This window comes from Tetrao urogallus (assembly GCF_951394365.1).
Source record: "Tetrao urogallus genome assembly, chromosome: 8".
In the NCBI taxonomy this organism is placed as follows: Eukaryota; Metazoa; Chordata; class Aves; order Galliformes; family Phasianidae; genus Tetrao; species Tetrao urogallus.
The window spans coordinates 21,592,918-21,606,533 of record NC_136821.1 but is presented as its reverse complement, the minus strand read 5'-3'; the positions used below and the strand labels follow the sequence as shown (position 1 = coordinate 21,606,533).

Here is a 13,616-nt window from a genome sequence, read left to right as displayed (position 1 = left end):
TTTGCCTTTTTCATCTCTGCATGGTGAAAGTTTACCAGCTTAGTCCTTGAACATTATAATGAATATTCACGTCTTTTTTTCTTTGCTGTTGGTTACGAAGAAATACCTTGTGAGACCACACTTGAGTTTATCTGTTTGACAGATTCCAGCACATGCCAGGATCAAGTTCAGTTCTGATTCATAAGATACAGTCCTTTATGACAATCACTTTATTCTTGAAGTACAGGTTTTCAAGTTTTTCTCTCTTTGAAAGAAAGCTACCTAAATCTTTGAAGCCTTGAGTTCAGTTTGGATGTATTCTGGGCAGAGGTGAGCGGGGGGCAGGTGCTGTGAACCATGTCTTTCCTGCACAGAAGGCATCTTAGTGGATGATGTAGCTGAGATGAGATTCCTATTCAATAACTTGAATACCAGAGGCGGTGAGAAGGTGAACAACCTTGGCTTGTATGAGCTGCACAGAAAATATCTGTGCTCCTTCCCAGCTAGGCAGGCACAGAGAAAGTGCAGAAATCTGTGCTATTGCTGTTTCACTGCTGCCATCCCTAGGAGTGATGCTGACTCCTGCACCGCCTCATTCCCTGCAGTGTTTTTTATGTTTTTTAAGCCATATTCCTGCTCTTCTAGTCCTAGGAGTTGGAAGGGTTTACGTTAATTTAGAGTGAATTAAAGGTAGCTGTGCTTCTGGCTGCCCCTGTCAGAGAATATCGCTTTCAGGAAGATCACAAGAACGCAATTGTGTGAGGGAAGCCTGCAGCACCACTCAGTGCTCTTAAAGCAGAGCATTCTTTCCTGTCTGGCACATGATACTTCTGCCTGTGTGTAGGCAAAACGGGAGGCAGTGGCATGCAGCTGCCTGCATTAGTCCAGCAGTCCAGCTCACAAGCTTTCCATGGTATATTGTTGCTTGTGATTTTTAGAGGCAATTCTGATTGTTCTGAGCTGCTGAGAATAGAGAGGGAGCCAGCTGGCTGAGATTCACATCAGAATTTAACACTGATAATTCCTCTGGTGAAAGTCAAGTGCATCTCTTCAGAGTGTGGTTGTAAAGCACTTGCAAAGATTGGGAATGATGCAGAACATACTGCTAAAACTTCTTCCTGACTTGATATCATTTACAGTTTAAAATGCTGAACAGTTATACTCTAAACCCGATTTAAAGTGTCTTAGATTATAATGAAAGTATCCAGATTTTTAAGACATGAAGTGGGGATCTGTGCATTTGAAATTAGATTCTTATCCTGAAAGATCTTTTTCCTCCACTTCTCAAGTATATTGATGTCCTCAAATAAATCTTACATCATAAAGATATATTTTCTTACCTAGCTCAAAAATAATCTCTTTCAGTGAAGGCTCCTGTCAAAGTGCATGTGCAACATTTATTACAGTCACTCAAAATTCTTATCCCAAATTAAAGCTGATACACTTGGATTTCTTTGTGTAAATCATTATTATTATCTTTATTTATAGCCTTTTAGGAATATTGAGTTTTCTTTCAAAGGAATGACTTGAGTTGAATTAGCTTTCAGAAAATTAATGTGGCCAACAAAAATCAATCCTTTCATTTTGATTGAGTCTTCTGAGCATTTTACTGTGCATATGTCTTCATCTTATCCATTATTTTGAAGTTTCAAGCCATTGTGGTCTTCTCCACAGCTGTTCAATCACTTTCTCCTAGGTAATGTCTCAGGTGTTGACCAGTTTTATTCTCAAAGCTAAGATAGTATGCATACAGGTGTTCACACAAATAGCTTCTGCTTGCCAATCATAAAAACCTGTTTGCAATAAGTCAGTGAGCATTTTCCTGCTGAGTAGACAGGGGAATGGGTGAGGATTTTCAAGGTCTATGTAGACACTGAGTTTTCAGCACAAGCTGAGGTGATGCTGGTGTATTGAGCTCACAGTTCTTGTATCTTATGCTCTGTAGTCCTTTAGTAGTTGTGGCAGAAGGTCAGTCAAGGAGGAAATATTCATGCATTATATACTTAGCAGTATCCACCTGCTGTAATACACAGTATTGATTTCAAGACTCATTTCACAATCCCTTCTACTGCCACTCTGATCTAGCACTGCAGATGAAAAAACATTTCACAAAGACAAAGAATCATTGGAAGTATGGATTAAAACGACCAAGTTGTAAGCCTAATTGGAAAAATTAAAATCTGAAATTCTGTGCTTTCAGGTAGCTTTACAGAAAATTTTTAGTACTGGTTTCAGGCTTATCTCCCACAGAGATGTGAACATGATCCTGTTATTGATTCATGTGTCAGTGGATTTCATTATTAAATGTGTAAGTACCGTGGGAGATCAATGATATTTTCAATCAAAGGAGTTGCATAAAGAAGAATTTCTTTTATATCCTCTTTCAATAAATACCAAATTACTGCTCCAAAGATAATGCTTAGTAACCATTAGTAACTGTGAACAGTTCTGCAGTTCCTGTGAGAATGCCTGTAAAATGTGCTGCACTTTGAAGCAACATTGAATGTACTCTTTCCTTCTCTTGCTATATCTTCTGCTAGTTTCAAAGAAGGTGTGGAGAAATCACCATCTTACTCTGACTGGCTAATAAATAACAGCATTGCTGAACTTGTAGCTTCCACGGGTCTCCCGGTGAATATCAGTGATGCCTATCAGGATCCTCGCTTTGATGCTGAAGTAAGATTTTTAGAAATGTGAACGTAACGTTGTATTTTTGGCATTGAAACTAATACAATGCAGTTTTACAGTTACAAGGTACTGTAAAATTGAGTGTATCAGTTTTGAATTATTTTCTTTCCAGTATGTCCTTGTTCAGGCCTGATGCTATTGATGTGACTTTATATAGCTAACACGTCACTGAATTAGCGTATGACTACAGGCAGTTACTGGCCTCTTGGTGATTCTTTTTTAGTTAATATTTAAGCAATACTTTCCACTATCAAGTACTTTGAGATTTACACAAATTGATTTTCGTTGCTGAAAATTCTGCTGTTGATGTTAGCAGTGTCATTGCTAGCTGTCAGAGTGACTCGGATTGTGCACATGGAGTGTAAACAACCAACATCTAAAGAGACAAATGTTGTCTGTGGTCTTACTTGGCCAACTACCCTCTTAATCTGGTATTTTGCACAAAACAAATGTACGTGTTGGACTAGTTATTTCTCCGAGATGAATAATGCTCCTAGTAGATGTTTTGTATGAATCCCAAGGTATTAGTTCCAGTCACAGCTAGGAAGATAAAAACGCGTGTACATATGTATACATATAGAACCTGAATAAATGTTAAAGGCATAGGGAAAGATGAAGTCTTCACTGCATTCTGTCCAGTAGAACCTTATTGCTATGGGAGATGTGGCCAGCAGTTTGGCTGCACGTGAATCAGTGGATAGTCTCGGTCAGCAAGCTTACCAAATCATAACACTACAGTAAATGTGCTTAGAAGTATTTCATGCAAGAGTTTCCTTGGCTTCAGTTTCATTGCTTATGTCACTATAGATAGTAGTGCCCACATCAGAAGACTTTGTCAAAAAAAAAAAAAAAAAAGAAAACTAAAAGGAGTCAACTGTAAAAATGGGTCAAAAAAACCTGTGTTAATGCTAATTTATTCAGAATTTCTAGAAATACAATTAATGCCTGGGGTCTATTTCTTGCCAAAGAGATGTGCTGAAATAAAGCATGCCAATCCTTGCTATGTTTGCAGTTGTACTTCCAGTATGTTATGTCCTGAATAATTCATTTGTCTTGTATTTGGTTTACAGTTAGTCCATTTGAAGTGCTGCCCAATTTATATATAGAAAAAAAATCTTTTGATACAAAGGGCAGCTATTATTTTTCTGTTGGTGGGTTCATGTGAAAATTTTATTCTTAAATTTAACTGTTGCAATGGATTATTTCTCTGGATAGTCAAGTATAGTAAAAGAGGAGCATAATGGAAGCTCTCATTTCTACATTTTAGGCTGACCAGATCTCTGGCTTTCACATAAGATCTGTTCTCTGTGTTCCTATATGGAATAGCAACCACCAAATAATCGGTAAGAACTTCCTCATAGCCACACCATTTTTGTGCTAATGTAAATTGAATTCTGTCTTTTTAATTCTGTGTTCCTTTTCTTCTTTTTCCCAGCTGAATATTGTTAAGAAGTTACGGTACCTAGGATGCATGCTAAGTATCCAAGAAGGGATGTTTTGACTTGGATACTGTATGGACTTTTTCAGCTTTCCCATTGTGTCATTGTTAAGTTATACATGGTATTGAAATTTGAAAACAAACATGATGAAAACTGAAATGCTAACACTATTAGTGAAAAAAGTTTGTTGTGCTTCAACGCTTTTTTTTGTGGGTCTGACCTTTTGTGTATAACTCATGTAACTGTTTCTGCAGTCCTGCCAGACAGTTTCCCTCTTTAACGATGAAACGCACAGCTAGGGATGACTTACCGGAGAGACTGAGGCAGCTGTCAGGGTTGCCTGAGGCAGCAGTGTGTGCTGGATTAGGATGTGACAGGGTTTTATTGTCTGTTTGATAGGATGCTTCCCAACAACGATACACCTGCATTCTTATTGGCTTTTGGCTGAAAAAAGAAATAGTATTTATAAATTAGTACCGGTTTCCTTCTCAGCTTTCCCCAGAAGATTTCAAGTCAAAGCTGAATCAGTTTAGACTTGTAATATTTGCATCCCTGTATGCTGTGGCAGTTGGTGAGAGCTGGAATCGGGATTGCTTTGAAGGTACTCAGTGCCACGCAGAACCTTTGAGCCTAATCAGTAGAGATGTTGTGGGAAGTGAGCCTTTTATATATACGGCTCATTCTTTGTTGTGAATTGCATATTACTTGAGAAAAGTAGAAGAGAAACTCAATGCTCAGAAGCTGATAGTTCGTATTGTTTGTCTAAGGGTAAGTTCAGCTAAATGAAGTAGGAATGGTTTGTTGCAGTAGAACTCTGTTCAGCTAGAGCCAAGACTTGGAGTGCTTCCAGGTGGTTTAAGAAAACTATTTTTTTCATTGTTCAATACATCTGTGGACCAGTAATGAGAAGGACAAAAAAAAAGGGTCTTACATGCCCAGATGTTGTTAAATTAGCTGATACTTAGGAATGAAGGTCAGTGTTGGTCAATTATGTAACTTCAAATTGCTAGGACAACTAACTTTACTCTGTTTGTGAAATCCTTTCTGAAAGGGATGTTGAACCTTTTTTGAAAAGCACTGGGAGTCATTTTGTTTGGCTCCCCAATGTTATACTTACAGAACAAAGACTAACAGCTGAAAGAACTAAGCAGTCCTGGTATCAAAACAGACAGACCTCCACATATTGATGTCTGCTTATTGTTTTTCTTGATAAATATTTGCAATTTTGCTTTCCAGTTTTACAAATATATTTTAAATGTTACTATTGAATAAAGTGTTCTGAATTATTAATTTGGTGAATAAAGATTATAATTTATATTAACTCTTTCTAAAGGGGTAGCTCAAGTGTTGAACAGACTCGATGGGAAGCCCTTTGATGATGCTGACCAGCGATTGTTTGAGGTAAGAGACTTCAATCTTGTAGCAGGATTTGATATTTCTGGGTAATGCTCGTTCAGCCTACTTAAGGGAGGTGGGAAGGATATGTTATCTACTCAGTAAGGCTGCATCCTGTCTGAAATAGCTCTTGCGTCTGGTCATTCTCATCTAATTAAGGCCAGTGACTTACATTCATTCTCAAGGTAACTTATATAAACATTCCTAACACTGCTAGTGATTTCTTTTCAGTTGCTAACCCAGCATTCATCTTTATGTTTATATTATAACAAAATGATAATTGATTTTCTTTTCTCTCTTCTTCCTCCCACCTTTCTCTCATTTTAGGCCTTTGTTATTTTCTGTGGTCTGGGCATCAACAACACAATTATGTATGACCAAGTGAAGAAATCCTGGGCAAAACAGTCTGTGGCTCTTGATGTATGTGTACTTCTTAATGAAAATTCTTTGTGATTCATAAATTACAAGTACAGAAAGCTACTGCTCCTGAATTTATTGTACTTAGCATCATTTTTTAATCTACTTTTCTGCACCTTAGAGCACTGTTTTACAGAAGTCCTGAAGGGAAACTTCAAAATACACTTAGCTGTGGAGCTCATGCACAGCTTTACATAATTTTGAAATCCCATCTGATGTCCCTGATTGTTCTTTAGTTGTTTTGTTTTTTTGGGGGAGGGGGTTGTGATTTGTTGTTTGTTTTTCCTGTAAGAGGGGACAGTGATGCCAAGCTAGTTCATTGCAGATACAGGTGCTGGAATGAGTCTTTGTCTTCTCCATCATTAACTGACATTTGTTAAAACTTACTGTTTTTACATAGCCTGTTGTCTTTCTTTTCTAGTGTTGTGAATGAGAGGTAGTGTGAACAGGAAAAAAGTGATCAGTAGAAACTCTGCTATTGTGTATCAGAGCAAACGCACAATGGTCTTCCAGCACAATGCCTGTCTACACAACATTCAGAGCAGTTAAAAGAAACTGATGTCTGTCTTCCTCCACTAACTTTGAAAGAATTTCTTTTCCTGTGTTTTTCCCCCATTCATGAAGAGCAAAACTTATCTGCTCCAGTAAAACAGACACTAGAATGCAGAACTTTCAAAAAACAATAGCTTCTATAAGCTGATTCAACAATGAAGTTCTATATTATATTCTAGAAATTCTAAACATAAGATAGTGGGGAAAAAATCACAAGGATAAAGCTTTGAACTTTGAGAATAGCTTTACAGATTTACATTATTCTTAACTGAATCAATAACTGAGCAAGGTTTGAACGAAATTTAATTTCTTTTTGAAGCATTATGCTAGACTCATAATTTTTATGAGATTCCTTCAATGAAAAGAGTAGATTTGTATGATTTGAGTATTATAATAAATTTCAAATCTTGTAACAATAAAATTATCTAGACATCCCTGATGCGCACATGCTTGTAACTGTGGAGCTCCTTCAAATTTCCACTGTGCTCACCGCTGTGATAAGAACCAAAACACCAGCTTTATTCTGAATGACAGAAAGTTTTCTAACTTAAAACAAAAATCAAACCAAACTGGATAGCTAAGAAGATAGCATTTTTTTTTCTCCTCCTTTCCTGAAGATATTGACAATATTTGTCTTATGTATCAGAAATCAATCCTATAAAGCATGTAAACACATTAAGTCTTTTAGAAAACATTCTAAGCATTAGTAGCATTTTGATTATTCTTATTTATGTGTTCCTTTTGGAGGGAAAGTGGAAATCTTTGCTGCTCTGGCCTGCTGCAAAGATTCCTTCTATACATGTCACAGTCATTAATTACTACAAATTCTCACAACTGCAGTAATTTGTGCAATATAACAGCTTAGATTGAATACTCTTCCTAGCAAGAAAAAAGCAGTTGCAGGCATCACACTTAAATATATAGATATAAAACATAGAAATTTATTTACTACTGAAATTTTGAATTTCTTGCTTTATAATACAACTTCTTTCTCAGATCTAAAAAGGACTCATAGTCATATAACTTGAATATACATAATAGATTTGATAAATGGCCACTATGCCTCATGACAGAGTAATTCCCTCTGTAAATGAATGGCAACTCATAAGATATAGCAGAAAAATACTGTACAAAAGAAAGGTATATGTTGAAGGACTGTGAATTAATTTCTCAGTAAGAGAATAGTTTATTAATATGTATGCATTTAGCTAGGGTGATGATGAGTGACATTTCATGATGACATTGTTATCATATACAATCAATTTGATTTATATTATTTAAATATTCTTACCCAAGCACAGAGATACAATTCTTGTAAGACTGACTAATAAATAGAAAACCAAGAAGTAAATAAATGCTGGGGAAAGATTGACTTTAAGGATTCAAAAATTGTGTATGATTGAAAAAAAAAGAATAATAAATATTAGAGAGGACAGTAAAAATCTACAGAGATATGAATGCAGATAAAGGAGAAGCTTTTTTGTATTAAGCGTAATCTGTCATAAGCAGAAGACTTGCTTTTCCTAATTTTATAGATTTCCGAGAGAAACTGCGCTAGGGCAGGACATAGATACTTTCTGAGGAAGGATAGATTATAGTTGTGGAAAGTAAAACATGGGACAGAACAAGTACGTTGGCATTTGTAATTTAATCTTTCGTAGTACAAGGATTTTCTGTTACTGTAGAAGTCAACGCCTTTAAAACTAACATGAGTAAATACTTTTTGGGTTTATTGCCACAAGGTATTGCAAGCCAAGGGCATTTGTAAGAGTGTTTGGTTATTTGTATGAGTAGCAGGAACATTCGTATATGAAAGCAATTTTAAAATTAGGAGTCTATATCATAGCTTAAGTACATGAGCAGACTAGTTGTTGCTGTGGGGTGAGGAGATTCTTGGTAGAAGTACTCTGGCTTTCCAGGCTCTCCTGTGGACTATTGCTTCCTACCATCCAGCACAGGATGGCTTTTGTGCCCTGTGGAGTTGATTGTTCAATGCTAGTATCTTCATATAAGTATATAACGTATGCCATGTATGCATACTTTTAGGTTGTTACACTAGATACACAGTACTTTATGCATTATATTTGATGCTTTCTTCTACGCAACAGAAATGAAAAGAATGTCAGGAGTAGCATAGAGGTGCTAATTTGCATGCAATGATGTGCCATTAGCAGAGGCATTAAAGCTCTACTATGTAGCAAAAGGCATTATTTAATGTCTATAAATCTACAGTTATTTTTACATTAAATTCTTTCTGTTTTAATTGCAGAACTGCAGGATAACAATGTAGGAGCACTTATAAAATTACTTACTATCCATGTTTCATTACAAAATTACCTAAAATATAAATGTCACATGATAACCTGCAATTAATAATTGTATGTTGATATTCAGAACTGAATTATCAGGCATACGTATTAATTAAATTTGTTTTTAAAGTCATTGATTAGACTGCAGGAAAGAGCCCTATTATTTCTTGTTGATTCTACAAAAGTGTTTTTTATCTTTTTTTCTGAGGCAGGTTTTATCTTATCATGCAACATGTTCAAAGGCAGAAGTTGATAAATTTAAGGTAAGGATTTAAACTTTTAATTATTTCTGAAAATATAACGGTGAATTAAAATGCATGCAGATTAAAGTTTTATTTTATATAAAAAGTAGAAATAATAATCAGCAGGATGTATTATGTGTTAGGCTGTCAGACAGAGAAAGTGGAAAATAAAATCTTAAACGTGATGAAGAGATGCAGTGATAGGTGCACAGAAGCAAAATATCATGGTGCCATCCCTGGCTGCTGGAACTACACATCAGTATTGGTTTGGTGGCCTCCTTAGCAAGAGCAACCACGGGGAAGTCATACCACAGTGACAGCTAAGGAAGAAGCTAGAGCAAATGGGGAAAACATCAGGCTTTGCTTGTAGTGTGGAAGCTTTTTTGTGTTTACTGATGAAGTAGAGGATTCACAATCAAGATAGTGAATAGTCTCAGAGGGATGGATATAAAGGTAAGAAATCCTCTTCCAACTTCTTGAAATGCCCTGGGCAAAAGTGTAAAGCAGTGCATGCTGAAATTAGCATTGCTAGGAATCAATAATTATGCATTCATGCCAAATTCTGCCTTGCCAAGGAGTAAAGGGTAGGGGAAATTGTGGCCTTGCTCTTTCAATGCTGCCGGCACTCCAGAGCTGTTTTTGTGATGTGCTTTGCCCTTTTCTGCTCAAGATAACCTAAGGAAACTTGGTGGCCTTTCTTTGTCTGCAGCAAGTCTAGGTCTATGATGTAGAGAGTTTACCAGTGCTCTCTGAGAAACTCCTGTGGTGGATATCAGCATTAGTCTCCTGTACACAGTGTACATCTGGAGGCTGTGGCAAGGTCTGGGCAGTTGCAAAAGATGATCGCATCTCCTGGTGTGACTTCCTGGTGTCTGTCTGACCAGTGCTTCATGGCTGCTTTACAGCTTGTCTTGCTAGTCACAGCTTCTCTGTACTGTGGAGGCAGCCATGATGAAAGCTGTGAGTGACTTAGCAGAACAGGTACTAGTGAGTTACCTGGGCTGTGAAAAGCAGCACTTGATAGTTCATTAATCGTCTTTTACAGCCCAAATGAAAGCTATGTCTTAATACTGCAACAGTAGCTGGTGACAAGGTAAAATGATCTTTATATAATATCGTACATTTTAGTGCAGTTGCCCACACCTTTCTTAGATGAAATTTAGATTACTGGAAGCAAGTTACTTGAAGATCACTACTGCCATCAGAAAGTATTTCAGTGTGCTTAGTAAGTTGTATTTGGATTTACAGAACACCAAGCACTGCGCAAGAAACAAGTGAGAGAAAAAGATGAAGGACCATGAATGTTTCATTGTATTTTTGGTATTTAATTTACCTTAGAATAAAAACATGTAATATAGCTTTTGCCAAGATTCAGCAAATAGCTTGCTGAATTCCAGAGAGTCTTCTTGATTGTCAACAGTTCTCCATTCTGATATATGTAGCTGAAATAAAGGCTCACTGTTAATTTTTTTTTTTTTTCTAACTTAGATGTTAGTGTGAGGAGGTGTCCTCATTAATAGATTTGCTAGTTTCCAAATAAGGAATATGTTGTCATTATCTATTTACCTTGAAGACATAAAACTATTCATTTAACTGCAAATGGTAAGATAAAAGAAGTGGAAAGTGTTTATTAGAAAGCACAATAGCTATATTTTTGAATAAATGATAGAGATAAGAAGATAAGGACCATACTAGAGTAATGCTTAAAGTAAGATGACGTTTTTTTCAGAAGAATATTTCTCTCCTATATCTATTTGTCTTGCTTTCTATTCCCCCAAAATATGAGTGCTGGGTAGCATTTGTAGTGTCTTGCACCAATGATCTTAGAGTGAGAGAGAAATGACCAGCTTGCCTTATGGGTTCTCAACAAAGAGCTTATCCCCAGAGAGAGCCATCCATCTATGGGATAAAATTGCTCCTGTCTTCCCTCTTGCAGAGTTCTGGCAGCTGATCTTCCTGCCAAGGTCTCCTGGGGCATCCTACCTACCTAGAAATCTGTTCTTTATCATTGTTTGTGATATTGTTATATTTTGTGTAAGCCCTTTGTTATTTGAGGGTCATCCTGCAGACTTTACTAGCTAGTAAACAATTCCTCCCTTTGGAAATGTTTGGAGCTTAAGTGTCTCTGTTCCTTTCACTGATTTATTGGCAGATGTCAGTGAAAATGTCTGTTATGATTTACTTGATGTTCCTGTTCAATCAGAACAGGAGCAACACCCTTGATAGAAACATCTAAATGAGAATAATGCCAGTAGATCACTTCTGGCTTTTCAGAAGCACCTTTCTTCAGCAGTTTGAATGGGAAAATATGTGGAATACCATTGGTTGTGGAGCTGGACAATACAGGGAGAAGTTTGGGATGATGAAAAATGAGGGTAAGATAACTGACCGTGAAATGCAATTGGATTGCTTCATATCAGGTGTCAACAGCTGTCTGAAAGCAAAAGTGGCAGCATCAATTCATACCAAACTGTTTTTGCACATTTTTGAAGGGATTCCAATTCTGATGTTACTAAAGTGTAGGTTTAATTGTAAAAATCTGAAAGCAGAGTTCAAAAATGCTTGTATGAGTAGAAAATGTTCCATTAGTGAATGGAGGTATTTTTCTCAGAAGAATACTTAATTATGTGAATCATTATTCTAAAAATTCATGTCATCAGTCCTTTTCAGTATTTGCATTAAAGCTTTTGGGATTTGTTAGCACTGACGCTAGCAGGCACGCGATATTCAGGAGGCACAGAGCGGATGTGCAGCTCGGAGGCAGTGTGGTGCAGCTCTGCTGACCTCGAGGGGACGCCTGCGGGTTCTGCTGCCAGTGCCTAGGGTGAGTGGGATGGAAGGAGCACACTCATCATCTGGTGAGCTCCTTTCAGTGATGAGAGGGGGGTCTTAGCCCTCAAGACAGATGCAAACGCTGCTTCTTAGATCTAGGTTCAGAGTCTGAGCAAGCCTTTAGTTTCTGTAGGTGATGGTCTGACCCTAGGGAAGTTTGCCATTGATTTCAGCAGACTGAAGATACTGCTGCTTTCAGCTAAGTTTGGCATCTGTAAAGCTGCATAGTGGTCTTCCCACTCTCTATCCATTTATTCATGATAGTCAGTCTTTTGCCCTGTGTTTTCTGATAGAACAAGGTCTCTGGCAAAAAAAAAGTTAAAAGTTAAGCTTCAGTCCTTTTTTTCATGCCCAATTAAAATGAATTTTAAATAAAACTTTGAGTAGATATGCAAGATAAAATCGGTGTGTTTTCCTGAAAATAGTTAAGTTTTTAAAATGACAAAAAAAAACCAAGAAAAACTTAATGGATAGAGTTTCAAAAAAAAAAAAAAACTATTGAATCAGAATTAATTATTAATCAGAATTAATTGCAGCATGCCTACCATTGGACCTGTACGTGGGATATACACTGTACTACCAGGTTATATGAAAGAGGATGTGCATTTTGAGGTGTATGAATTAAAAGAAGTCAAAATGTATGTAGGCTGCTGTGGGAGTAATGCCTCCTATTTATCTCCACAGAAACTACAACAGATACAAAGTGCACAAGAGCACTATTTGATAGAGCAAATTCTTAGATGCAAATCACTATTTTTCAACATAGTCACCACCATTAGCTCTGTGTTTTCACCAGAGATGAACAAGGAGCTGCATGCTGTGCTTTGAAAAATCTGCACCAGCAGAGGTGACCCACTTGCTACCACTGAAATGCACCACCCACCCCTCTCTGTACTCACATCCACTGTTTGGTCTCCATAAATGTTCAGCAAGTACTGATGGTCAGTGGGTGCCATTTTTTCTGCAGGGAGGAGTTCAGTGACACACCTTTACTGAATCCTTGTTTCCATATCAGACACCATTTTGTCAGACTGTCCTTCTGCTGCCATCTGTTCCAAGGTAACAAAACAATAATAACAATTAATAGGAAGGTTCAACCTCTACTGCCATATCCCCCACACCTGCCTCTGATGTTGGAGGCGAACAAAATAAAATAGGAGGCAGTACTTTTGGGCACACTGCACATCTGAGAAGAATGAAGTCTTAAGCCTGATTTGTATCTATACGTCTCATCAGTACTATCAGCATAACAGCACTAAATTAAAAATGAGTTTTGGTGGGATAAATTCAAGTAAAACACCAGTGCATCATAACTATATCAACATTACTTTTTATTCTTTCAGAAGTTAGATATATGTATAATTTTAAAACCTGTGGCAGCTGAAGATCTTATATTTTAAACTTGAAAAAAGATGTTATTTTCATTATGTTCTAGTGTTAGTGTTTAAATAAAAGCACTTGTAATATTGGAATAGAAAATCTAAGATTAATGAGGCCTGATTAATCTAAGATTGATGATATCCTATAGCAGTGTTCTTCAGTGCCAGGTTTCTTCTCATTTGAAATGCGGGCTCTCTGAGCCTAAAAATAGTCACCTTTTAGGCAAATATAGAAAGCCAAGATACGTGAGTAACGAATGCAGAGTTGTGTCCAGGGCAGGATATTTATAGCAGGAGTTACTGCCTCCTGAGACAGAAATGAACAACTCCTGTGACTTAGACAGCAAGCTGTCTCACAGACAAATCACTTTTAAATTTAATATA

At 37.0% G+C, this 13,616-nt stretch overlaps 1 protein-coding gene across 1 annotated transcript in view; it reads left to right on the top strand.

Annotated features, from left to right (window-relative positions):
- The window catches only part of PDE11A (phosphodiesterase 11A), a gene marked incomplete at both ends in the record, with an annotated part of 121,549 nt that overhangs the window by 60,163 nt on the left and 47,770 nt on the right, over positions 1–13,616 (top strand). The window contains 5 exons of the mRNA XM_079538828.1: positions 2,520–2,655; positions 3,935–4,010; positions 5,440–5,507; positions 5,829–5,921; positions 8,992–9,042. Coding sequence (XP_079394954.1) covers positions 2,520–2,655; positions 3,935–4,010; positions 5,440–5,507; positions 5,829–5,921; positions 8,992–9,042 — 424 coding nt within the window. The remainder of the gene's footprint in view (positions 1–2,519; positions 2,656–3,934; positions 4,011–5,439; positions 5,508–5,828; positions 5,922–8,991; positions 9,043–13,616) is intronic.